This window comes from Rhinopithecus roxellana, chromosome 5, assembly GCF_007565055.1.
Source record: "Rhinopithecus roxellana isolate Shanxi Qingling chromosome 5, ASM756505v1, whole genome shotgun sequence".
Classification (NCBI taxonomy): Eukaryota; Metazoa; Chordata; class Mammalia; order Primates; family Cercopithecidae; genus Rhinopithecus; species Rhinopithecus roxellana.
Window position 1 is genome coordinate 151,478,232 of NC_044553.1, and position 26,289 is coordinate 151,504,520.

The window sequence follows — 26,289 nt, forward strand, 5'->3', positions numbered from 1 at the left end:
GCATGGGAGCCACAAGCACGATCCTGCTCTGCAGAGCCTCCCCTGCACCCAAAGGGCGGGTCTCAGCCTGGGTGGCGGCAATAGCCGATGTGAAAACAAAAACAGTGGTGCTCCCACACATCGCCTAAGTCCAGGAAAGGGAACCACAAGCCAAGCGCCTCCCCCGAGAGGCCTCTACCTCCCTGGCACCCTGTTCTCCCTCATTCTGGATCCCTCAATTGGGCACGCTGTCCCCTCACCTCAGCCCCATGGTCTGGGCAGGCTGACACTGGGGGAGGCATGGGCAGGTACACACGGAGGGGTTGCTCTGCCCAATCTGGGGTGGCGCCACCACTTGAGATGACCACTCAGCACGACCGAGGCACTGGCAACCCACTTCCCAGATGAGCGAACAACTCAGGGGAGAGTGACTGGCCCGGTCCCCCGAGGGGCCAAGATTGGAAGCCTCGTTAGCAACAAGGTCCTTCTTTCCTGCCATCATGTGTGGCTGCCCTCAAGTGTCATTTCTTGGACCCCAGAGGGCACCCCCAGGGACGATGGCCATGCCACCAGCACCAGGAGAGCCTGGGCAGAACTCACCTGCAGGCACACAGCCCCAACCCTATCTATCTTCGCCTCAGTCCCTCTCCCATCAGCCACAGGGGAGCTAGGGGCGTGGGAGGGGTACACAAAGGGGTGAGAGGCTGGGCTTGAGAACCACTGGCTAAGAGCAGACCCACACTGTGTGGGTTCTGATCCCAAATCTGCCCCCAGTAGCTCTGTGACCTTATGTAACTTAAGCTCAAAGCCCCTCAGTATCCTCACCTCTAAATTGGAGGTGATAACAGAACCTTCCTCATACGGTCATTAAGTGGATTAAATTAGCTACTATCTGTAAAGTATTTAACCCAGTGCCTGGCACGCTAAGCACCTGCCTAAGCGCTGACAGACGCACAGCTCAGAGAGGCCACACAATGCGTGGTGGGGGTGGGGGGGGGGGGCAATGGGCAGGGTCTGAGGCCTTGACTCCAAACCCCCACCCCACTGCAGCTCCCCGAGGGTTGACAGTCAGTTCCTGCCTCTGGGAGCAACTCCCCACCAATCACAAACACCCACCTGCAAGGCAGAAGCTTTCTGGGGAATTATTTCTCCAGGCTCTAAGGAATGTTACTTTCTCTTTGCTTGGTATCTACAGTACTCAATTTCAACCCAGCTTTCAAATGGCCTCTAAGATGAGCCCTGATTAAATTCTCATAAAACCACAGGCAGAAGCATTCAATCTGTGGTATGCACCCCCGTCCCCAGGGAGGCCTGGGATCCCAAACAGGCCATCTGTCACCCCTAGAGCAGATGTGTGAGAGAGCTTCTAAGAAAAGGAGAACAGGAGAGCCCGTCACCCCAAAGCAGTCAGGGCTTTCAAGGACCTCTCCAGCCTGTTGCCCAATGGTCTGAGACCTGCTGTCCCTGCAGACAGGGACACAAACCCATGCCTTGCAATTACGGCCCAAGTGCCTTCTCACACATGGTGCCTTCTCAGCCAGTTCGGGAGCCAGCTGGAGCCTTGCCCAGAATCGCTCAGCCTGGGGTGGCACAGCCACGCCTTGGCCTCGGGGCTTCCATCTCTGGACCCTGGCCCTGGGTGGCAGAGTGGGCTGCTGATGGGAGAAAGAGTCTGCAAATTCAATGTTTGTCACTGCAGCCTCCTCCCTCCCTCCCCAAGGCCTGCACCAGGGAATGCTTAATTTCTAGGAAGAATTAAGTGCTTGGTTTGAATTGAATCCAAGCTCACTGCTGCCTGTGCCTCTGCCTAGTGGGTGTGGGTGTGGGGAGGAACGTGGGTATAGGTATAGGCATGGCTGCCTCCCAGAAGCAGTCACCTATGAGGGAAAGTTGGAGCCCTGGCATGCTAGTGTGGGTCATTCTGCAAGCCAGGATGCTGGCTGCTACAGGGAGGGGACTGCTGCCGAGGTGACAGACTGAGGCCAAAGCCCCAGCCAGAGGAGAAATTCCAAGGTCGTTCAGTCATGGGAAAGGTAGGTCCTCAGGCAGGGATCCATGTTTTGGAAGGTGACAACATGGAAGACTGCTAGTGCTCCCGTAAAACTCATTCTAGCCCTTCTTCCACAGTGATAAAACCTGAGTTCTAGCTGGGCATGTGGCTGCTCAATTTCCCAACTTCCTTGCAGCTTAGGATGTGACTAATTCTGGCCAATGTTGGTCCTGTAGCTTCCAGAACCCCTCCTTAAAAGAGAACTAGGCCTTCTTCTCATTTGCTTCCTTTTTCTTAGTCGTCCTCTCCATCCTAATCTTGGATATGAGGGCTGGAAATACAGCCATCACCCAGGACCAGATGGGCAGACTACAGAAGAATAAGGAGCTAGAAGGAGCCAGGGTCCCAGCCCTGTACCCATGCTGGATGGCCTAACTCCGGGCTTTTACATCAGAGAGAAAGGAAGTTCTGTCACATTTAAGCCACTGTGATTTTAGGTCTGCTGTTAAAGTAATTTGAATGCTAACTGATACTAAGTGGGTGGGTTTGAAGCTGCCAGAGCTGAGGCAGAGAAATGACCCTGCTTCCCCTCCAGGCTCTGAATGAGACAAGGATGAGCTCTGGGAATGTGGAGCTGAGAAGGCAGTGACCTCACAAAGGCTGCCCGGAGACAGCAGGGCTGGGAGATCCCAGCAGCAGGCCTCATCTGTCTCCTGGATGCAGAGCTGGGGTGGGAGAGGCCCTCCATGGCTGATGCTCTGCAGGGAGACAGATGGCCCACCTAAGCACAGACCCTTATCCAAGGGCTCTGCCTGCTATTCCTGGGAGAGCCTCCCTTTGTGCCATGGCCCAGCTGCCCAACCCCACTGCAAAGCAGGGGCTCTGGTCATCTCCCTCCCCCTGCTCATCAATGAGGATCCTAGCAGTCCTGAAGCACCCACCCATCCCCCACCGGGAACAGAGCTGCAGCTCTATTTTCCCTGCAGCTGTCCAGATTCTCTGAAAACAGAGACAGCAGCCTTAGTGCCAGGGAGGGCGACAACCGGAGGAAGTCTCGCCAAGCCCCTTCTTCCAACACAAAAGCATGTCACTGGATTGCTGTGATTATCTGAGGGAACTTCAAGGGTAATTATGGCCATTTACAGTATGCCTGAAAGGGCTGAGTGCCTCCAGGAACAGCAGGGAGTGGAGGAGGGGGGCCCAGGGTATGCTTCTCAGGAAGGCTCTCCGCCTCTGCAGCTTGTGGGGGCATGCAGCAGGGACCCACCCAGCAGTGCTGGTGAATGGACAGCCACTGGGAGTCAGGAAAGGGCTCCAGGAAGTCCCAGCCTCTGACGGCCCTCCTGGAAGAATACAAGCCCAGGCATGGGGTGCATGATAAGGAAAATCCAGGGTGCAACGTTCATGGCCCACCCACCCTACACTTCCTGCTGATCTAGAACCAAGCGTGTGTTAGGGTTTGGTCAATAGCTCTCTCTCTGGACCTGTTGGGGACTGGGCCCTCTCCTGGAACACCCACAGCTCTCCCCCTTACGCGCAGCTCCTGAACTTTCTAATCTCCCAATGAACTAGGACATACCCTGCTTGAAATTCCTGACCTGATTCCTAACTGCCTCCAGGAGAGGCCCAATTCCGAGCCAGGCAAGGGGGCAATGGAGGTACCTCCTGGGCCTGCCTCTCGGCATGTGACTTCCTACGGTCCACCTCATCATCACTGGGTTCCTGCTTCCTGAACACAGCATACACGCTCACACCCCGGGCCCAGGCTCACTCTTGATCCCAAAGCCCTGGTCTTCTACTCCTAAAAATCTAGGATGTGAAGACTCAATTAGGATGCTGGGGTCCTGCCATCATGGTGGGAGCAGCTGGAGCGGTTGCTGTTCCCGGGTGACCCAATGGGCCAGTCCCATGCTAAGTGCTCTGCAGACATCATCCCAGGTATCCTGACCCCTGACCCCATGGCTGAACCAAGTATCACCCACATCTTCCAGAACACCAGCAGAACTCAAACGATTGATTTGATTGAGACCACGTGGCTAACAAGAGCCCAGACTGGGACCTACAGGCAGGCTGCCTCCCTCCAGAGCCTGTGCCTTAGGCTCCAAAACGCCCTTCAGCAGCACCGTCTTGAATCCCATCCAAACTTGTCACTCTCCAAATGGACTTGTCCGGGACACGAGATGCGGCTGCTGGTCTGCCACCTTCTTCCACTAACTGGGCCTTCTCATGTTCTAATACAGCCTTCTGCTCTTCACACAGGCAGTGTCCAACAAGCATACCTTCTGGAAAGAGGCTGACTCCCTTACCCAACATTTGACCAAACCTTCACCCATGGCAGACTGAGATGAAGGTGACCCCAGAAGGGAATGTACAGCTCTTTCTTCCCATCTGGGATTCTGGATGGCTCCAGGAAGACAGTGCAAAGGGAGGGGAAGTGCACAGCAGAGGCCAATCATTCCAGGCCCAGCAGCAAATAAACGTTGCTGGCGTGTGCTAAGAAAGCCTGCCCACATGGGGCACCAGGACAAAACCCCCATTCTCTGCACCCACCAATGTGTCAGGCATTCTGGGAAAGAAGCCTCAGGAGCCCTTCCAGGACAGCCAGATCCAGCAGTCAGCTCTTCTGCAGGGCACATTCCTTAGAGAGGGAACCAAGGACTCACCCATTCTCCAGGCCAGGGTCCTCAGTGGTACCCATTTCAGGTTCTTCTAGATCCAGGGCCCTCTGGCCATGGACATGAAAGTCAAGCTCAGGAGTAGGGGCCAGGGAGCCTGAGTCAGAGAGACCTGGCTGGATGCTGGCCCAGCCACCTGAATGTTGTGTGACATGGCACATCTGCTAACCTCTCAGAGCCTCTGGGATTCATCTGTAAAATGGGAAGGCTTATCATGCCCACTTCTAAGTGTACCAAAAGGGAGAATACAAGGAGAGGGCCCAACCCAAAGGCAGGAACACAACACATACCCAATAAGTGGTGGTCTCAGACTCCCATGCAGATGGTCTGCCTCTGGAGTTGTGAGCCAAAAGGTACCCGCTGGTCCCACCAGTCACCATCACAGGAAATTATGCTCAAGGCCAAGTCACCATTCAGGTCAGCGTTCAAGGCAGCCAAGTTAGGCCTCAATCATGGTCTGTAGGGCAGGGAGCAGGGGCTGCCTCCTTGACCCCAGGATAAATCCTCACAATGCCTGAGGGTCCAGGCCAAGCACTTTTCCTTAAAATTAAACAAGAGCTCTCAGGAGGGCACACTTGGACCAAGCAGTGAACTAAAAGGTTACTGTTAACAGGAGTCTCTCCACAAAGTCTTTCTCACATAAACACCTTGAGAATGCAGCCTTGAGTTCTCTGGCTCTGCCTGCCCCAGGGGTGAGGAGGGGTCGGGGTGAGTCCTCAGGGACAGGAGCCTGCAGTTGGCAGGGGAGGCGCTGCAGCGAAGAGGGAGGCCCCTGCCCTCTAGAACAGAGTGGACCCGTGAGGTCCAGCAGCCACATTACATCTCCACGTGTTTGATTTAAGGCCTTCAGTTTCTGTTTGTGCCCTCTGCCCAGTTACATAACTCCACTCGCCTGCCTGCCGCTGAGCTGTCTACACACACTCCTGCTCTCCAGCCACTGTGTTACCGGGACACTTCAATGTCACCCATGGGTTCAACATAACAAAACAAAACCCTCAGAACCCCTTTCCGCAAGAGCACCCTGAGGCTTTCATTTCCTCACTGCTGGTCACAGGAGAATGCAAGGACTTCCCCAGAATGACTGCCCCATGGAATTCAAATGCTTCCTGCCCCATGGAATTCAAATGCTTCCTGCCCCAAAGTGCTTAAAAAGACAAAACCCCTCTCTCTCCACACCACAGGCCGTGGCCACTTTGTGACCACAAAGATGGCCACCTGCCACGGATGTGGTGCCACACGTGTCCCTACCTTCCATGTAGGCCTCAATCTTCCGGATGAGCTCGTAGGACTTGGAGCGGTCGAGCAGGGTTCTGATGGCAGGAAGCGGGTCCAGGACGATGGTCTCAGGGTGGGCATCGATGTACTCCTGAAAGGGAAGCACGCTGCTCTGGTTAGAGTGGGCGAAGGGCCAGGTAGCATTTCACCCCTCGTGCCCTCTACACATCCATTCTGTCCTACCCGCCAGCCCTGGCTTTGGTGGAGGGTGGTGCATTCCAGCACTGGGGCATTGCGAGCAATCACCCGGAGATCTGAGAGAGAGGCCTGACCAGGCCAAACTCAGAAATAGAGTGCCATGCGGAAGACAGCAAGGAAACCTCAACCAGGCTCAGGGCAGGCTGCCTGACTCCGGACAAAACCTCACCCGGAAGCAGATCCACTTCAGGCGCTGGCTCCTCTGGGAGTGGCGGCCCCGTGCCCCACACTGATAGGGACTCTGAGGCAGGGCCGGGAGAGGGGGATGAGGCCAGGAGTCATCAGACTGTCTGTGGGAATGTGTGGCGGAGAGAAACATGCCACAGGGTGGGCACCGGCCACCCGGCACTCCTCAAGTACTGCACCTCCATACCTGCTAGCTTTGGGATAGGCACGAAGAAAATGCAAGAGAACCCGTGACAAAAACCAGTCTCTAAGGAACTTACTATCTTCTTAGGGAAATAACCCTTACATGCGGGGAAGACACTGTTGTCCAGAACAGAACTCAATAAAATAACAGGCAGAATCCCACACCACCCTGGTGGGCCAGACCAACCCGAGCTGACATAGCAAAGGAGCCCACCCTTGCTCTCAACCTCCATGATTCTAAGGACAAAACTGGAACGCTGGCATGACGAGTGGGGGATCTCAGGGAAAAAGCTGGCCTGAAGAAGGCCTCAAACAGCTGCTGCGGGTTGAACTGTGTCCCCCAAATATACGCTCAAGTCCTAACCCTTTGGCACTTGTGAACGTGGCCTTATTGATAAGGAAACAGGGTCTTTGTGGATGGAATGGAGTTAGGACGAGGTCATGCCGCATGTGGGTGGACCCCAATCCCCTGGCTGGATTTCTTAGGAGAGAAATCTGAACACAGACACAGGGAGGAGGCCGCATGGAGACAGACAACTGCAGTGACGCACCTACAAGCCAAGGAGGGCGGAAGGTGCCCACCCCCACCAGAAGCCGGGAGAGGGGCAGGGAAGCTTCACCCTCAGGGCCTCGGGAGGGAGCCACTGCTGACGCCCTGACTGGAGCTGTTGGCCCCCAGGGCTGGGAGATTCCCGTAGTGTTAAGCCTCCCAGTTTGTGATATTTGGTTACGACAGTCTGAGGAAACGGACACACCAGCGTGATTCCTCCACCCGGCCAGCCCCCTGCCCTCCGTTCACCCATTCCGCAGCCTGTCAGTGAGGTCTGCACAGGCCGGGGAAACACACCCCAGTGCTGCCTTCCTAGTGAATATTATGGACAGAAGGAAACAGTCATTTAGAATTACTTTTCTTCAGTGAACTTATTTTGGTCCTAGTGACCACTTGTTAAGCCAAAAGCCACTTTTAACACAAAAACCAGAGACTCATATTCCCACTTCTGCTCTGAAATCGGTCTCTCCTTGGATTTCGCGGCAGAGTGTCTGGCCCTGGGCTCCTTTCCGTCTGTCGGTCTGAAGGTTTAAAGACTTCCTCTGACCTCAGCGTGGCTGGCATAACCTAGGGGAGGCCTCGCGTTCCAGTCCTCACGCCTGTGACTGTCCTTACCCCTTAGCCATCCTCTCCCTGCACACAAGTGTGAGGACCTAGATGTGGGGCAGGAGCGTCACAGCTCCCTCCAGCTGTCAGCAAGCCACTTGGCCACCAACCTGCTGCCTGTAGACAGTGGACCAGGCACTGATGCGGGAGAGCCCACGTCGGCCCCCCACACAGAGCGTGGGGACTAGCCAAAGCGTCTCCTTAAGGAAGGTTTTATGCAGAGCTGCCCTGGGGCCAAGCAGCCACGCCCAGTGCCTCTCACCTGACAGTCTCAGCCTCACCCAAGCACCTGCACCTGATCCCTCATCTCACTTGGGGGCTCTCCATGGGCAACTACCCCTCTCGGCACCATTCCGTCATCAGAGCCTGTCCTTTCAAACGCAGTCCATGCTTCCACGAGAGCAGGTCACTCATGAGGCCCTCCCCACCGAGACTCACACATATGTATGAAATCATATTCATAGCACAACATTAATAGGTGCAGTGGCACAAGCCCGTGGTCCCAGCTACTTGGGAGGCTGAGGTGGGAGGATCACTCAGGCCCAGGAGACTGAGGCTGCAGCAATATACAATGATGCCACTGCACTCCAGCCTGAGCAAGAGTGAGAACCTGTCTCCAAAAAAAAGAAAGAAAGAAAAAGAAATGCCAATATTAAAAGGTCATCCACTCAAGAGACTTCACATCCCTGACAGTGCTCTGGGCATTATGTGGGGTGCAGCAGATACTTGGATGATCAAAAGCCTTCTCCGCTTCACCTCACCAGATCTATAGTCCTGGCCAGCAAGTTCATGTCTTCGGTTATGAGCTAAAGGCACTTGGCTGTCCTCATTCCCCTACCCTAAACACACCAGGAAGAAGAAGCCTGGTGTAGTGGGAAGGCTGTGTGACCAGGAGTCAAGAAACCCAGGTGCCCGGTGTCATCACCTCTCAGAGTCACCGCTGGGCAAGTTGCTTGGCTTCTCAGCATCTCAGTCTCCATATCTGTGACATGAAGAGTACTGCAGATGCCCTTAGGGTCTCTGTAAAGATGGCCTCTAGTTTTAAGGGTATAAACAGACTGAGTAAATGAAGAGTGTATTTGTAAAGGTAAACTTGAAGGCTGCACAGGAGAGCTGTTCTAGAACGGGACGGACCACTAGCTAGAGGCATTCCAGGTAACGGGAGGGTCACCCATGCATTTGCTGCCTTCCTTCCAAAAGGGGGCCAACAGCGGAGCACATGGATGGGACGAGTCAATTCTCCCTCAGCAACTGAGGCTGCTTAGAACACAGACATGCTCCTTCCTCCCCTCAAAGTTCCAAGAACAGTCTCCGCTCAGTTCTGAATAAATGAGGGCGATTCTGATTCCATGTTTATGCGTTAGGACAGTGACCTTTAAAGAGAGAACTCAGATTCATTAAGACATGAAGTTAAGCCAAACTCATGAGGAAAGAGGCTACATGAAACCAAAGGGAAAAACATCTGACAAGCAGGCGCCAACAAGCTTTTGACTGGGGATGAAAGCATCGGTATTAACAGAAGAATTCTTCCTAAACACGATCTCTTCTAGGATGGGGACAGAGAGGGCAAAGAGTTTTTCCAGTTACCTCGCTATCCACAAGCAGACTTTGTGCCAAGTTTTCCAGCTTATCTATTATACTGAGGGCCTCGTGCATTTTTCACAGGTCTCTTAGAATTACCAATCTGCTGGGTGGGTGAGCACCCTGCACCATTTATCACCACTAAGAGGAAGATAGGCACAGCCGTCTCCACAGCAAATGGTAAGCACGTGTTCCCTCGCAGGGTCTGCTGGCTAAAGGACACCAAGAGTGGGATCCTGGAGCCAACAAGGGCAGCCTGGCTCTAAGTAGACATTCAGCCCTCGCCAGAATGAGGGCTGGAACACACCTGGGGCAGAGCATCATGGTGCCTGCCCACAGCACAAGCTCCCTCAGGCTTTTTAGAGGCCCCAAGCCCATGGCATGATGCCAACAGGGACAACCGGCCCTTTGCTAAGCTGTCACTGAGAATCTGAGCAGAACGAGATGAACGTCAGAGATACTCTTTCCTCCTCCATCCTCACAGGCAGGAAATGAGCAGGGGGTGAGACACAGGGATTTGCTCCTTCTAATGGAAAATGCTGTCAGAGTCCTGAGTTCAGATTCTGCCTCTGACATTGAGTCTGTGTCTGGAGTTAACCCTCTGAGACTCGTCCTGGGTAAAGTCCATTCTGAATAAAGCCTACCCGAGGTAGCTGCTGTGGGCATCATGGAGATCACGGATGCAAAAGGAGTTTGTAGACACAAAAATGAAAGGATTCTCATTACCCTGCAACACCTAGGCTCCTAGGGCCAAACCTGACACAAGGTCTCGGCTCACCCTGCCTTGCCCCGTGCCGCTGACCCCAGGGGAGCCAGCTGTGCCCATGGAAGGGGGCTGTGGTTCTGGCCCATGCCCACCCTCCTGCTGATGCCAGGGGTGCAACGCAACCCCCCACCTCCAACCCCGCCAGCAGCCAAGGCTCCAGGCAGTGACCTTCCAGGGCATTCATTTTTCAGAGATGCAACTCGAAAAGGACTTACAGATTAAACAGGAATCTGGGATGCGTTTCAAAACAATCCAGGTCGGGGGCAGGGACAGAAGTAGGTGAGGGACAGATGAAATGAGAGTGGCTGCAGCTGCTGACGCATGAGGCTGGGAGGTGGTACCTGGGAGCACGTTGCGGCATTCTCTCTTCTCAAATATTTTTAATTTCCCATAACACAAAGTCTTGGGGGGAAATGGGAGGCAGGTAACCAGATCTTCCCCTTCTACCCTGCACCCCTAGGTGTGCCAGAAATGGATTCAAACACCAACACTATCTTTCAAGAAGAAACAAGAGCCAGCTACCCAGATGGGAAACACAACGAGAGATTAATTATAGTAAGGATAACAATAATAAATAAAAATGATCATTATCAGTAATCATTTAAAAATAAAGGCAGTGGCCACTTACCTGGGACTTGCTATATGCACACTGCTGGACAAAAGCGTTTTCAAAAGCACTGCTTCTTTCAATATAAAAACCCTATTGGGTAAAGGCCCAAACTATAAAACTTTTAAAAGAAAACACAGTCATAAATCTTCGTGACCTTGGATTAAACAACAGTTTCTTAAATGTGACCCCAAAAGTGCAAGACAGAAAAAGAAACAGATGAAGTGGACATCATGGAAACTGGAAACCTCTGTGAGTTCCGGCCCCCATCTGCCCTAGGCCTGTGCTCTGAGGAGAGGCTGTGCGTGGCCCACCTGCCAGAGGCCCAGGGGCCCGGACTGACCCCCTAAGCCAGCAGGGACGGCCACGCGCAAAGCAAGTCCTGACAGGTCTTGCAGCACCTTCCCATATTTGGGGGTCCCCCACAGCACAGTGAGGGTGGCAGGGCTTCTCCCCATTTTTCTCAGGACTCTGAGACTCTGAGAGGTTTTGGTCAGAGACAAAGTCCCGGGATCTGCCCTGCCCATCCTAACAGCTTGCGCCTTCCTTCACTCAGGACCCAGGGGCTGAAATTCTGTCCACTGGGCTGCATGGCCTGAAGGTAACCTCCATGGCAGGGCTGGGAAGGTCCTGCTCCACACGTTGCTTAGGAAATCTCTCCTCCAGTGGGTAGGGAGGCTGGAAGGGAAGAAAAGACTCCACACAGAGCCTGGAAACCCCTCCTCCTTGCTGGGCCTCAGCTCCCTTCTCTGTAGAGTAAGGGTTGATGGCGTGAAGGGGCTGCATGCCAGGGAGCTGGAGGCCTCCAGGCCCGGTTAACTGGGCCTTCCTCATTGTGAACCTGGGCCTCACCTGTAAATGGAGATTGTACTTGTTCCTACCTCATAGGATTTTTATTAAAAACAGCCTGATTGAGATATCATTCACACACTATGCAGTTTACCCCAAAGCAAGGGTTTTTGGAATATTAACACAGTTGTGTAAACGATCAGCTCAATTTTAGAACGTTTTCATCCTGTCAGAAGGAAATCCTATTCCCTTTCACTCTCAGCCCCAAGTCCCAGCCTCTGGCAACCACACGTCTACTTTCTATCTGGGTAGATCTGCCTATTCTGGACATTTCCTTTAAGCGAAGCCATGAGACACGTGGTCCTTCGTGACTGGCTCCTTTTGCTCACACCGTGTTTTAAAATGCATCCTTGTGTGCGGCAGTGCTTCATTCGTCTTTAAGACCAAATAGTGCTTCACAGCATGGGGGTAGCGTCTTTGGTTTGTCCATTCATCACTGGATAGAATTTGGGTTGTTTCCACTTATTGGCTATTAGGAACAATGCCGCTGTGAACATACGTGTATAAATTTTTGTGTGAACATACGTTTTCACTTCTCTTGGGTGCATAAATTGAAATGAAAATACAAAAGACCCCAAGGTTTGGCTCTTCAGGCATGGATGTTTTAAATCATGATCATAACGATCCACCACAGTATACAAGTGTAGCACTTTTCTGGTTCAACATGGGCAGTCACACAAAATATTGCATTTGATTCTCAGAGCAGCGCCATGGTTTACAGAGCAAACGCCTCTGTTTTTATTCGAATTTTATAAATAAAGAAACCAAGTCTCTGAGAGGCAGTGTGACTGGCTCAAGGTCAAACACAACCAGCTGGGGGGCTTTGCCAGGATTCAAAATCAGCCGTTCCCGTGGCAAACCCCAGACCACTGCAGTGCACCTGGTCACTTACAGAAACACGGGCTCTATGACTGAACCTCTGTGAATCCCCAGAAAGGCTAGGGAGCACCTGAAAGCTGAGCACTAGTGAACTCGACATATCACAGTGGCTCATGGTGGCTCGCGCCTGTAATCCCAGCACTTTGGGAGGCTGAGGCAGGTGGGTCACCTGAGGTCCGGAGTTTGAAACCAGCCTGGCCAACACAGGAAAACCCCCTACAAAAATACAAAAATTGCCGGGCGTGGTGGTGCACGCCTGTAATCCCAGCTACTCAGGAGGCTGAGGCAGGAGAATCACTTGAACATGGGAGGTTGCAGTGAGCCAAGATCACACCACTCCACTCCAGCCTAAGCGATAAAATGAGACTCCATCTAATAATAATAATAACAAAACAATAATAAAAGGCTATTAAACAATAATAAAAGGGATTACGGTGGCTCACACCTGTAATCCCACCACTTTGGGAGGCTGAGGCGGGAGTATCACAAGGTCAGGAGTTCAAAACCAGCCAGTTTGAGACCAGCCTGGCCAACATGGTGAAACCCCATCTCTACTAGAAATACAAAAATTAGCCGGGCATGGTGGTGGGTGCCTGTAATCCCAGCTACTCAGGAGGCTAAGGCTGGAGAATCGCTTGAACCTGGGAGGCAGAGGTTGCATGAGCCAAGATTGTGCCACTGCATTCCAGCCTGGGTGACAGACCAAGAATCTGTCTCAGGAAACAAACAAACAAACAAACAAACGGCAAGCACAGGCTTGAACGCCAGCGTGGGCCTGCCTGGAGTTTGCTTCTCGGGACTCCAGCTTTCCACGGGGAATAGATCAAGCATCAGAGGGGGCACAATTCCGTTACCTCCACCATGGCCACAGCAGCGTTGGCTGGGGATAACAACAGCCTCCTGTACTGAACTCAACAGGATTCTAGAATCCTGACCACCATCTGGCTCCAGAGGGAGCTACGGGTCGGCACCAAGGCAAATCCAGCGTGCCACGCCCAGAGGAAACTTCCCGGCCGACTCGAGGATCCACTGCATCAGGGCCTGTGTGTTCAGTTAACACTCGGCCACCCCATTAACACCAGTGAAATTACTTCCTTATGGCTGTTAAAAGTACTCCTAGGGGCTTTCATGGGAATGGAAGTGATCCTGGGCTCATTTAGCACAATCTCACTCCCCTGACTCCTCCTGAGAGCACAGCCAGGCCCAGCTGAGGGCCACAAGGCCTGGCCTTTCCACCAGCTTCTCTGTACCCAGCGCCAAGTGAAACCCTGGAAGTCTCTGGTTCCTGAAGCCTTGGCATCTTGACGGGGGTCCTGCCAAGATTCCAGGGTGAGTCATAAACATGCTCACCAAGCACAGGTCACAGACCTATATACCTTGCAGGAATGGACACATTTCCCCTCAAAACAACCCTATGTAGATTCCGTTAGCAGCTCCATTTGACAATCAAAGAAACTAGGCCCAGCCAGGTGCAGTGGCTCATGACTATAATTCCAGTACTCTGTGAGGCCAAGGCAAGTGGCTTGCTTGAGTCTGAGAGTTCAAGACCAGCCTGGGCAACATAGCGAGACCCTGTGTCTACAAAAAAATTAAAAATTAGCCAGGTGTGGTGGTGTGCACCTACTCAGGAGGCTGAGGTGGGAGAATCATTTGAGCCGGGAAGTTTGGGGCTCCAGTGAGCCGTAATCACGTCATTGCACTCAGCCTGGGTGTTACAGTGAGACCCTGTCTCAAAATAAAATAAAAAGAAAAAAGAAAACAAAGTAGGGCTCAGAGCACCTAGTGGGTGGCCAGGGCTCTCCCTGCCAGGAGTGGCCAAGATGGGGTCCGAACCCAGGGCCTCTGGCTCCACAGCCCTCCAGTCAAAGACCCAAGGCATAGAAGGCCTGGTGAAATGAAAAGCATCTCAACTCTAACTAGGGCCAGGGTTGCTCAGCAGCATTTCAGGGGAAAGGGAAGCCTTTCTCATGTTCGCTACCCCAAGGCGAGGCCGCCAGCCTGGCAGTCCAGGGAGGCCGGGCGTGCTCCATCTGGGGTCAGCATGAGGTAGAGCATCCAAGAAAAAACAGTAGGTCTAGTTTGCAATTTCCTTTCCCAGACGGAAAGGCACAGAAGGTCAGAACTAGCAAAACCCAGATGGACCCTTCGTCCACCCCCCCAACTTTTCGGAAAGGGAAAAGGAAGTGGCAGTGAGGCCAGGGTCACAAGGGAGCGTGGCAGAGCTGAGATTGCAGCTCCATCTCCACTGTTCCTCCCAACCCACGGTCCTCACTGGTTCCTTGTTTTCTCAAAGCCACAGCTGGACCAGAGGCTCTGCTTCTCTTCCCAGCCCTGAAGCAAGACGGATGTAAGCAAATGGAAGACACACACCCCTTAGGACAGTAAATACGTGACATAACTGAAGGCCACAGTCCACAGGACCTCTGTGAGGAGGGTCCGCATGGCACAGGGGGAAAAGCGTGTCAGGGCCAGCACTGCACTTACGTACAGGAGGGCTCCCAGGGCAGCTGCTGAATGAAGGAGTGGCCCCTGCAGGGGGAGGACTAACAGATACACCAGTGTCAAGAGCAGTTGTACTTTTGAAGGCAGAAAGTGTGGTTCTGCAGAAAGCAAAGCCTCTCCCTGGGAGATCAGGTCACATGCGGATGGGGGCGGGGGCAGGGGCAGGTAGGCTAAGCAATGCTTTCTGGGAAGGACAAGTAATGAACTCTCTTGGCAGACCACTGCAACCGTGAAACTAACCCCTGCTGATTAACTTGTCATCAACCAAGGCCAGCCGAACATCCCCCAGGCAAAGCCTTCCTGGCACCTCCCAGAACACCTGCCTGTTGATTACAGCTTACAGAAAACCACACACCACAGACAGTCCTGGGAAATCCACACTAGGCCTGGGTGCAACAGAATGTGCCAGGCGGCCAGGCTGGCATAGGGTCGGAGTTGGAGATGCATGCAGGTAAACCTTGGAGGTGGGCTCCCAAGAGCCAAAAGAAGGTTGCAGCAGCATCCACTGTGCGCTGGGACAGGACCATCAAGCCTAGTTACCCAAGGTGCCATTCACAAAGCCTACCACTGGATTGTGCAGTGTGCAACCTATGTAACAGTCTCTGACAGTCAGCCAAGGCTTCTGCCTGCCCGTCACTGTCAGATAATCTTTTTCACAGTCCAGCTGCACCTGGCTAACTTAACCCCAATGCATGGGTCCTAGGGCACTGTGCAAGTTGAAACAAATGCCAAGTCAAGAAACTTGGGTTACAAGTCCGAGAACTGCCATTCACTTTATGTGTGTTTCTGAAAGTCACTTAAGTTATCTATATCTCAGTTTCCCATCTGTAAGATGCGTGGGCTAGAATAACTCACTTATAACATCCTTTCTGCCTCTTAAGTTCTAGATTATTTGATTCTGTGATGTGAGGAACAAACCAAAAACAGAGCTGTTAGGTCCCCGAATGGAGCCAGATGCCCCCCAGGCCCAGAGACATTCAAACACAGGAGCCAGGGAATGCTGTCCTCAGAGCACAACCACGGCACGGTCACTGCACGCACCCCAGTCGCCTGCAAGCCAGCGAGATCCATGCCCACCACAGGCGAGGGAGGGAAGCTAGCTGGACGCATACCCTGATGGGCCGTGGACAGCTGCGCGTTGGCGACAGGCACCGACCACTAGCCCAGGCAAAGCTGTCCTCTGAGGCTGCGGTTCCCTGCAGTCTGTTTCTCCTGGATTCAGTCCTAGTGTGTGAGGGCATTTCCTCACTCCTTCTTTCCTAACTTTTCTTTTTTTTTTTTGAGACGGAGTCTCGCTCTGTCGCCCGGGCTGGAGTGCAGTGGCCGGATCTCAGCTCATTGCAAGTTCCACCTCCCAGGTTTACGCCATTCTCCTGCCTCAGCCTCCCGAGTAGCTGGGACTACAGGCGCCCGCCACCTCGCCCGGCTAGCTTTGTGTATTTTTTAGTAGAGACAGGGTTTCACCGTGTTAGCCAGGATGGTCTCGAACTCCTGACCTCGTGATCCACCCGTCTCGGCCTCCCAAAGTGCTGGGATTACAGGCTTGAGCCACCGCGCCCGGCCCTTTCCTAACTTTTCTAAAATGGCCCCTTGGGAGAGTTGAGCTCTCCCATCAGCAGACACTTGGGTCTTAAGCAACCCTCATTTGTATTCCAGAGAAATCTCCCACGTCTGAGCACTCAGCCTGAGGCCTCCCAGACAGTACAAGAGCAGAAAGAGTGGCAGCCTCTGAGAAGCACATGTGTGAGAATGCGTGTGTGTGAGAGTTTGTGAGTGAGTGCGTGTGTGTGTAAGAATACGTGAGTGTGTGTGTGTGTGCGCGTGTGTGGTGATGGATGTCACCTATTCACAATCAAGCAATCGCATTCTCCCCACCCTCCCAGAGGCTACTAAGTGGCAGCCATGTGGCTGAGCAAAGGAGAGGCGTGGGACTGACCAGCAAAAAAGGAGCAGGGAAGTGTGGGTGTGGGGGGCACAGGGTTGGGGGCTGGGGAGGAGCCTGCTGAGGCTGGTGATATAAACCACAAAGGGCCACAGGCATGGGCCGGGGGAGAAAGGGCACTCCAAGCAGAGGGGACAGCAAAAGCAGAGGTCTGGGGTGGGGGAGCCCAGCACATTTGCAGGCCTGCCGAGGGCCTAGCAGGGCTGGGGCGGACGGCAGTCTCAACATGAAAGGTGAGGACAAGGTAGAGAGCAGGAGACGGGTCAGCTGAGGAAACTGACCAGCTGGTCAGTTTGGACCTGACTCTAAAGCAACAGGGTCCTGAGCCGGGAAGTGACAAGGACAGCGATGGGTTATGGAGTGACCAGTCCAGCAGCCTGCAAGGCCACAGGATGGAGCTGGGGAGGGATGCGGTCTTGGTGGTGTGTCAGATGTGGTGCTGGCCTTAGGGGTATGTGTGCTGGACCTTGCTGTTCAGGAAGAACTGATAGGCTGCCTTCATCTTTTATACAGTGATCTCTGTGATTTGGTAGAGCTGGCAAAAGGAAAACTCTGATGCAATCTGCCTCTAGGCCTATTAGCTCCTGCGAGCCAATATTTAAACCCCTGAGCTCAGGCTGGGGTGGTCAGACATGGAGTGCAGAAGAGAAAAGTGAAGCGTGAGAACACAGCACCAGACGGGGCAAGATGGCCCAGACTCAGGGTCTGGCCAAGCCAAGTGAGGCAGCACCCTTCCCAAGGCCTAGAGCTCCCCGCGGCAAAACCAACAGGCAAGAGGAGGAGACTGCCAGGATCCTGGCACCCTCCAACACTGTGACTCCATGCCAAGGTCAACTGATTAGAGACGCTTCCGAAGGTGGTGGAAAAGGGACCAGTCCTTAGTTGGTGGCAGTGTAACGGGCACTGCTTCTGCAGAGAGAAACTGGACAACAGCCAAAACTCAGAATGCACAAACTCAGCATCCCGATTCCTAGTTGTTTATCCTACAGAATTTCTCACCTGTGTACCCAAAAATACATGTACTAGGCTATTCACTACACCATGCTTCTAAAACATGATCAGAAACGCCCTAGGTGTACACCAGTAGAGAGCTGGCTTGGTAAAGGAGAGGAAGGCCATTTAACAAGCAGCCGTTAGAATGAGGCTGCCTGCAAAAGACTAAGATGAGATCACTTCCAGGGCATACCGTACAGCCCCATTGTACAGGGGCTGTGTAGCAAGGAAGACTGTCTGTGTTCAGTCCCACAGAACCCCCTGGAAAGGCTCCAGGCCACTGGAACCGATGGCTGCCCCCCAAGAGGGGAAGTGGCTGGCTGGGCAGCAGAGGGACTTTGTTCACAAACTTATTCCAAATGCACGTGCCAGCTCGTTCAAGACTGCTGAGAGCCCAGCAGTGGTGCACAGGGCAAGCCACACTTAGGATCCATCAGACTCACAGTCCATGTGCAAGCTGGTCAAACGCAGTGTCCCAAGCCCAACAAGGGGTAGGGGAAACGCTAGAGCCCTGGGAAGGGCTGGGGAAGCTTCCCTGGAGCAGACACCAACAACAACCCATCCCCTCCCTGATGAACAGAATGAATATAGAATAAGGGATTCAAAGCAACCAGGCTCCAGCCTCCAGGGTCAATGAACTGTACATGATTCTCCATTCCAGACTGGGGGAAGACATTAAAAGGGGCTGTGTGGGGTGGAGCAGGGCAGGGGCCTGAGCACCCAGACAAACAGGGCACCCTGAATATGATTCTGCATGCAGACCCCACTGTGTCTCCTGTGGCCTGCAGGTCACAGGCACTCCCATCCTGAAGGTGGGTGCCACCCACAATGGTCACTTCTGGTCATCCTCCCACTGGGGCTACTGAGGCATTACAGTGTCATGCACCTCACTTAGCCGCCTGGCACGTGGTGTGAGCCATGGCTGGGAGAAACCGCAGGCTCTCTGGGAGAGAAACCGTTGTTCAAGAGCCAGCAGAAAGACCCAGGCAAAACAATGGTTTTCAGGCCAAAACATAACCCTGACCGCTACAGAGGAGAGGGCTGGAAGGAAACAGAACACTATTATTTGGAGACAGCAAACGCCCCCTTTTTCCAGGCCTGCCACTGAAAACAATACCTCCCCTCTCTCCCCAGATTTCACACCAAACTTTTACGAGCTTTCTCCACCTTCTGTCAGCGGGAGGCAGGCAAGGTGTCCAGCCAGAGCTATTTCCCTGACAAATGTCACATGCTCTCTGTCACAGCACCATCGTACTAGTCAGGTCCTCTAGGCGACCAGGGAAGGGAAGGATCCCACAGGATAAAGGGACAGCTGTGATTTCCACACAGATGGAGCTGGAAGGGGTCGGTCACCTGGCCCACTGTCACAGCTACCAGCTGAACGAGAGGAGGACAAGAAAGGGGCTGCCTGCCCAAGGTCACACGGAGCTGGGTTCCACCAACCTCAGCAGCAGCCCAACACCCCCTAAGCGCCTGTCTGAACACCTACACGCATTCCCACGCACCTGCTCTGGTGGGCCTGTGCAGCGGCCCCTCCCCTGTGTACAGTAACACACAGGAGAGCAGCTTCCCTACATCAAGGCCAAAGGTGACATGCCTGCTGGAGCCCCACCCACCTCAACCTGGCCCACAGTCGCCTGGCTGAGTCTGACTTTCAGTTCCCAGAACAAGCCAATGCCTCCTGGCAGCCCACGGATTCCCATGCCTTGTCCATGTGATGCATTGCTGGGTTTGCAAACATGACTCACAGCCAGCAGGGCTTACAAACTAGTGTCTGCAGGGAGAGAACAGTCATCCAGAATCAGGGCACAGTTTGCGGCGGTGCTGCTGACCTAGGCCAACTGGGTCACTGAGGCCAGAGGACCCCTGGGCTCCTCACCTCTGCATCCAGCCACCCTAGTCTTCTAGTTTCTGGTGCACGCTCTAGGTGCACAAGAAGAGAGACAGCTCCTGCTGCCAGGGGTGACCTGGCTACGACATCTACCCTGTGGATGACACTGGCCTCTGTTCCACATGTCAGCCATCCTCTTCAGTGGCTGTGGGCATGCTCAGAAGTGGGAGTCGTCCTGCTGCCCCGGGAGCTCCTCCTTGACCTCTGACTACTGCAATGGGCAGGGCTCCTTCCTCCTCAGAGAGCTTGGGGACTAGAAAATGTCACATTGTCTGTGGCTCAACTTGGAGCCATCAAAGAGGGGAGCTGGCATAATATTTCGAGTCCTCAAAGAGCTACCCAGCGCTCCCAGGAGGCCACCAGGCCCAGGCTCAGCCTGGCTCCTGCCAGCTCCCAGTCCACTGCAGACAGCCCTAGCCACTGTGCTCCAGCTGTGCCTGGCTACTGTGGGTCCTTGCAGCTCCATCCTGTCTCACTGAAGGGCCTGGCCAGGTGCTGCCCCCTTGCCTGCTCCCCTCCTGACTGTCCTGCCCTTTAGGCCTCAGCTCAATGTCAACTCCTCAGAGGATCAGTAACAAGGACCTCTCTGTTCTCCCAGGCCTCGGTGTGTTTTTTCCTAGTACTCGCCATCACCGGGGCTGTGTTACCTTGTCCTCTATTTACCTAGGTTTTGTTGTCATGATCCAATGCACTCACACTTGGATACAGCTCCAGCAGGGCAGGGGCTGTGTCCACCAGGTCTTATTGATTGTTGCATCTGTAATGTCTTTTAGGAACTCTGGCAGACAGTAAGTTCTCAACTAAGACTTGCTGAATGAACATCATCGTTATTGATAAATGATCTCACAGATCAGTGGAGAGACAAATGGGTAAGGGCCAGGGCCAGATCAAGGGCTGGCTGCCAGGAGGTGTGGGAGGTGGGGCAGGGACCTTCAGGGAGGGGCTCAGAGGATATCCTCATGCCTCACTCTGTCCATCCCAGAAGGCCGAGGTCAGCAGAGGGCCAGCGCATGGTTTACCTGGCCGGTTGTACTCTTGGCTGGTGAGGTGGCAATGGGATTTATTACATGAAAACAAAGGCAGCCACAGTGGGCTTTATCCCGGGCACATAGCCTGTACAGGCAGCACAGAAACACGATGAGAAGTCATGCCACCCACACAAACCAGGAGGAAACAGAAAACAGGGTGTCCTTTGTACCGCAGGTATTCATATTACTGAAGAAAAGAAGCCACAAGATGCTAGTCCTCTTGGTGTGCAATTCTAAACACTAAAACCCAGAAACTACCCAACAGGGCCTCAGGGTCCACACAAAAACCAGGAACGACTTGACTGGCCTGCCTGAGCTCTCAGAGCTGCTGGACCCATCTCTTACAAAACGCGGTGCCACTTAACCACGGATGGCGTGGGCTCCCTCCACCAGGGAACATCTGGAGAGATTTTTGGTGGGGAGAGCTGCTTGCATCTGGTAATGAGCAGCCGAGAAGGCCACTAAGCACCCTGTATTGCCTGGGATAGCCCCTAGCAGCACAGAATTATCCAGCCCAAGTTGTCAATCATGTTGAGGTTAAGAAACCCAGAAATAGTGTGCATAAAAGTTCTTTCTAAAACTTTGGGGAAAATGTATTATTGATAAACATTAATATTTCTAAAACTCAACAAGCCCCCAGACCCTGAGCTGAAAAACCCTGACTGTCCACACACAAGCAGAGGGGCGGCAGCCCACACGCTGGCTCAGAGATCAGGCTTTGGGGTGCCCTCTCCTGCCCCTGTCCCAACTGAGCTACACAAAGTCTAGCTCTGCTCCTGGTTGTAAGAGGGCCACATGTCTTCCTGGGGAACAGGCTTGCTTTCCACAAGTGGAAGCAACTGCAACAGGCTAACGGCACAGAATGGTCCCACCCTCCCCAAAGCAGAAAGGGCGATTCCTGGCCTGGTGTTGGTGCACAATGGACAGATTGTGTGGCTAGACATCACAGGAGGAGTCGCCTATGACCCAGGGCAGCAGTTATCGAGAGGCTGACCTCACCGCCACCCCAGAACAGGACATGATCTGTTTCTCTGGGACCACGGCCACCAGATGCGTCCAACTCTGCCTCCCGTGGCATTTGCTGGCCAGCAGTCTCATTGTCACATGACACCAGCTGTGTCAGAGGCAATCCCAGATGATGACCTCCTGCCAAGGTGGCCCTGAAATCACCAACCCTCACACCACCCACAGAGCCATCAGCTGTCACCAAAGCCCCTCCAAGCTATGATCCTGGCCTTGCAGCTTTCTACCTGACCCTGGGCAAGTGACTTAACTCTCCTGGGCCGCAGTTGTCTCCCGCTGAAAAATGGGGAAATAATTCCATTATCTCAGGGACTGAGATGAGGATCAAAGACATAAGAGATAAGAACTGCCCACGGCAGAATGGGCCACGTGGTACCTGCTTGGCAAATAGGGAGCCGTCCCACGGCTCCCTGGTGACAACACAAACCCCTTCCAGGGGCACACGGTTCTTACTCTGACCCCACCGGTCAGCAGGCACAAAGGCAAAGCCGACACAAACCCACTTAGATTCTACAGTGTTATTTATCCTCTGATAGGCTTAGATGTTATCTTCCAAGTCGGATTCGAAGACCTAGAACAACAAAAACCTTTGTTTCTTCTACTTCCTCTCCATCCCTGTGCTGGCAACTGCTCAATAAACATCAGGGGCCGACAGGGTCTGATTCAATGCAGCTGTGAAATCATATTTGGGGTAAATGTGAGCCGAGGCCTTGGGTAGTCCTTTAGAGGCAGACGCAACAGCTTTGAAGGTCTTCTGTGCCATCCTGCACCTTCCCTATGCAGTAGGCAAGGGGATCGAGGCCCAGGTGGGCCAGCAGGTGAAGGGTGGGGCCAGGGAACAGCACTCGAGTCCCTCTGACCCCCACCTGGCCCTGCCTTTTAGGCATTTCTGCTGCCCTAGCACAGAATGCATCTCCCGTCTGGGGACACTTTCATAATCACTGCCTTACTGACTCCAATTAGGACTGAGAGCTCTCAAGTCAGCTGCGGCCACAGATAAGGCTGACAGAGTAGTCCTACTGTCACTGTAAGAATAATATTGACATAAGCCACGGTGACTGACGGTTCACTAGGTGCCAGGCCTGTACTGAGTGGCTTGCACGTGTCATCACACCCCAGGCACTCACAGTAAGCGTGGTCGACCATTACACACACATGCAGCACTCACACCATGCCAGCACTATGGGCATCGCAGGTATTAATTAGTTTAATGCTAACAATAACCCTAACAAGGTATTTTAGTTGTTTTTAAAAAGAAAAGGGAACTATGCAGTATTGAGTTCCCTTGCCTGTAGGGAGGTCCAGTGAGATGGATGAGTCCGTGTCACCACAAGGTAGACACTGAGAGCCAGCATAAGCCTCACTGCCTTCTCACCCCCTGCTGTGACGGCTGTTATTTCAGACTGCAAAGCTGTGCCTAACCCTCCGTGACCATGTGGCGCAAGCCAAGCTCAGCCTGTGCTGGGTGAGGGGAGCTGTCTATCCCTGCAGTGAAACCTGGCCTCACCTGGCGGACTAGCAGGGAGGACCTCAAACGTCACCCCTCCCACCAGCTCCCAGTCCCACTTGCTTCCTGTCCCCTCAGGAGGGTGGTGGGATCAGGGAGGCACTATTGAAGGCTAAACATGGTTTCCTTCCAGGGAAAACACAGAAAGAACCAGTGTGGCCAAGTGTGCATTCTCTTCCTGGATCCTTCGGGGCAGGAGCTTCCTTCCCAGATCCACTTTAGATCATTACACACTGAGAGGAGCCAGGAGGTGAGTGCAATTTTGTCCTGTGTAGGCTGGACAAGGCTCAAGCTGCTCAGAGGCCGGCCTGTCACGGCGGCAGAGGGAGGGGACGCTCAGGACCACATGCAGGGGCACCTGGGGCTGAGATGGGCACAACACTGAGCCTGGGGCCATGAGCTCCTTCTTCATCTTGGAAGCACCCAGGTTCCAAGGAGTAAACAGTGTCCTCACCTGCTCAGAGTTCATCTTGCACTGGCAATCTCCCCTTCGAAGCAGGGCCTCTCTCTTGCCAGTTATGTCCGATCGTATCACCACCATCCCCGCCCCACTCTCCCTGCAGGATAGATTCCAAGCTGCACAGCCTGGCATGAAAGAGCTTTGGAGCTCTGGCCTTGCTGCTCCCTCTCCAACCTCGCTGACACCTGGAGACATCGCCATACATGCCCAGCAGGCAGTGCCATCTGCCTCATGAACCCTCCTGGCCTCCTCCCTCCCTGCTCCCAGCAGCCCAGCAGAGCCATGTCCTCCCTCCGCAAGCCCCATCCCAGCACATGACCAGCACAGGGCATGCGCCTCCACCTAAACACTTAGGCACTGCAGGTGGCAGTGGGAACACCAGCTGCTGGGAGCAGACACAATCCCTGCCCCAGTGAAGGGACAGACAATAGCCACTGATAAAGAATTACAAACTTCCGAAGGGCATGAAGAAACAGTGCTAAGCTGGCAGGGCCTGGGACAAGAGATGTGTCATTAGTCAGCTCACGAGGGAGGATGTTTCTTGGGAAGGGGCACTGAGCTGATGGAACAGCTTGTGGAAAGACGCCGAGGTGGACACGCATCAGAGCCTGAGCAGTTGCTGAGGGGGCCAGGGAAGGAGTGGGTGGGGCAGATCACTGAGGCCCCATGGGTCAAGTTGGCAATCATGGCCTTCAGTGTCACAGCAATAAGAAAGCATGGGATGCTTCAAGCCAAGCCATGCTATGATCAGACCCGTGTTTTTCCTAACTCATCACTTTAGGTGCACTGAGGTCAGTTCTGGGTCTGCCCGCCGGCCTCCCCTCCTGGCCAGGAGCTCGTGGGCGACCGCAGAGGACCCTCTCCTTGCAGTCTGTGTGCAGACCGGGAGTTCAGGGAACATCTGGGGGACAATTACCGTCCTTCTGATAAAGACAGGGAAGAGGCAGCAGTTGAGACTAAAACCTCGTCAGTTCTAAGCTTATTCAGGCAGAATCCCAGGAAAGTCCCCCGAGGCAGCCCCACATGACCCATGGATCGCAATCACTGCAGCCCTTCAGAGGCAATTCTGGGGCTAGAAGGGGCAGCAGAAAAGGAGGGCGGGCCCCTTTCCTCCCACCCTGCGTCCACACCTGGCAGATGGCTCCGGGCGCCACGGCGAGGAGAAGGCGTGTGTTGCTCCCCTGGGGAAGCCACTCACCAGGCCAGGAGGCCCCTAGTGTCCCCAGGCCCAGGGCAGGGACCCTCTTGGCACGCCAGCCCCACTTGCCCATGTGGCCAGGCCCTGGGGGCCCCTGCCTGGGTCTGTACACTGAGAACCAAACCTCAGGCAGAGCCTCAGAGGCACCAGGCTGCTGGCTCCACGTGAACCTTGGAACAGAAAAACAACTGAATCATCCCAACCGAGTCTCCGAGCCAAGCCATTTAGAAGCCAATCAAAAACACACAAAAAACAAACAAATAAAAACAAAAAAAAATCCAAAACCCTGGGGCAGTGGTGAAGGTTCTGTGACCAGCAGCTTTAATGTTCTGCAGTAAGCCTCTGGCCCACACCCTCCACCTGCCCACCAGGGCAGCCAGAAGCAGGCATGGCCTCCTGACTCTGGGAATTTTTCCCTCCCTGGGGACCAGAGCTTTCACAGAGGCAGCCTGGTGCAGTGCTCCGGGGCCCTGAGGAACATCTCAGAAATGTCTTTGTCTCCACCCACACAGCCCCAAACCACTTCCTCCTTCCTCCCTGGACCTGAATATGGCCTGTGGAGAAGGCCCTTCCAGCTGAGCCCCTGCTGGGGCAAAGCATCTTGCCTGTTTTCCTGCTCACAACAAAATGGGAGGACCCCAGCTCTGCGTGCTGCTTCCCCTGCCTCTGCCTATAGCATCCCTATCCCTCCCAGTCCTCAAACCACACTCATGCCTCCTAGTTAATGCCTGGAAAATAAAATTTGAAACAAAAATCTGAAAACAAATGGCACGACTGAGGTCAAGTGTCCGCCTCCCTGGGTCTACATGGTCTGGCTCTGAACTTGCATCTTATGGCAGAGGGAGGGGGACGGTCAACGCTGACAGCCCAGTGACCAGTGGTAGAAGGAAGCCTCTTCCCCGGCCCCCATCCCAGTGCCTCTCGGTCCTTCTCTGTGCCAGCCCCGCCTGCCTCCTCTCTCCTGGGGCCTCTGGAAAGTGCAGCCCCGCACCCTTTTCCCCAAAGGATTGTTCTCTTCACAAAGGAGAAAACTTCCCACTTTATCAGATATCCGGCTTCTTACTGAAGCACAGATGGCGATGAAAATTTATCCCAGAAATACTGGTGCTGGGAGGTTATGGTGAGGTCATGGCAACCATCCCCCAAGACCCAGCCAAGACCCTACCTGAGAAACACACCTGTGGCTGCCTGACAGCCTTAAGCCACAAGTCCCCATGCTGCCCTCCACACATTCTCCCTGTTAATATTCTTTTCTGCCCAGAAAAGGAACACAGTGGGCACTCTCATTCACTGTTTGGACATCACCTGCCTGGGCTGTGGGCTGTGTGTGTATCTGGGGAGCAGGCAAGAGGGATAAGAGCCTGGGAGCAGATGTTCCAGAACTCCGGGCCCAGGCTAGCCGGGAGCTGTGGCCTTCTCTC

The 26,289-nt window shown here is 53.9% G+C and overlaps 1 protein-coding gene across 1 annotated transcript in view; it reads right to left on the reverse strand.

Moving 5' to 3' along the window:
• Positions 1 to 26,289, reverse strand: part of ITPK1 (inositol-tetrakisphosphate 1-kinase) — a 182,511-nt gene that overhangs the window by 47,382 nt on the left and 108,840 nt on the right. Inside the window, exon 4 of the mRNA XM_010384507.2 lies at positions 5,893 to 6,010. Coding sequence (XP_010382809.2) covers positions 5,893 to 6,010 — 118 coding nt within the window. The remainder of the gene's footprint in view (positions 1 to 5,892; positions 6,011 to 26,289) is intronic.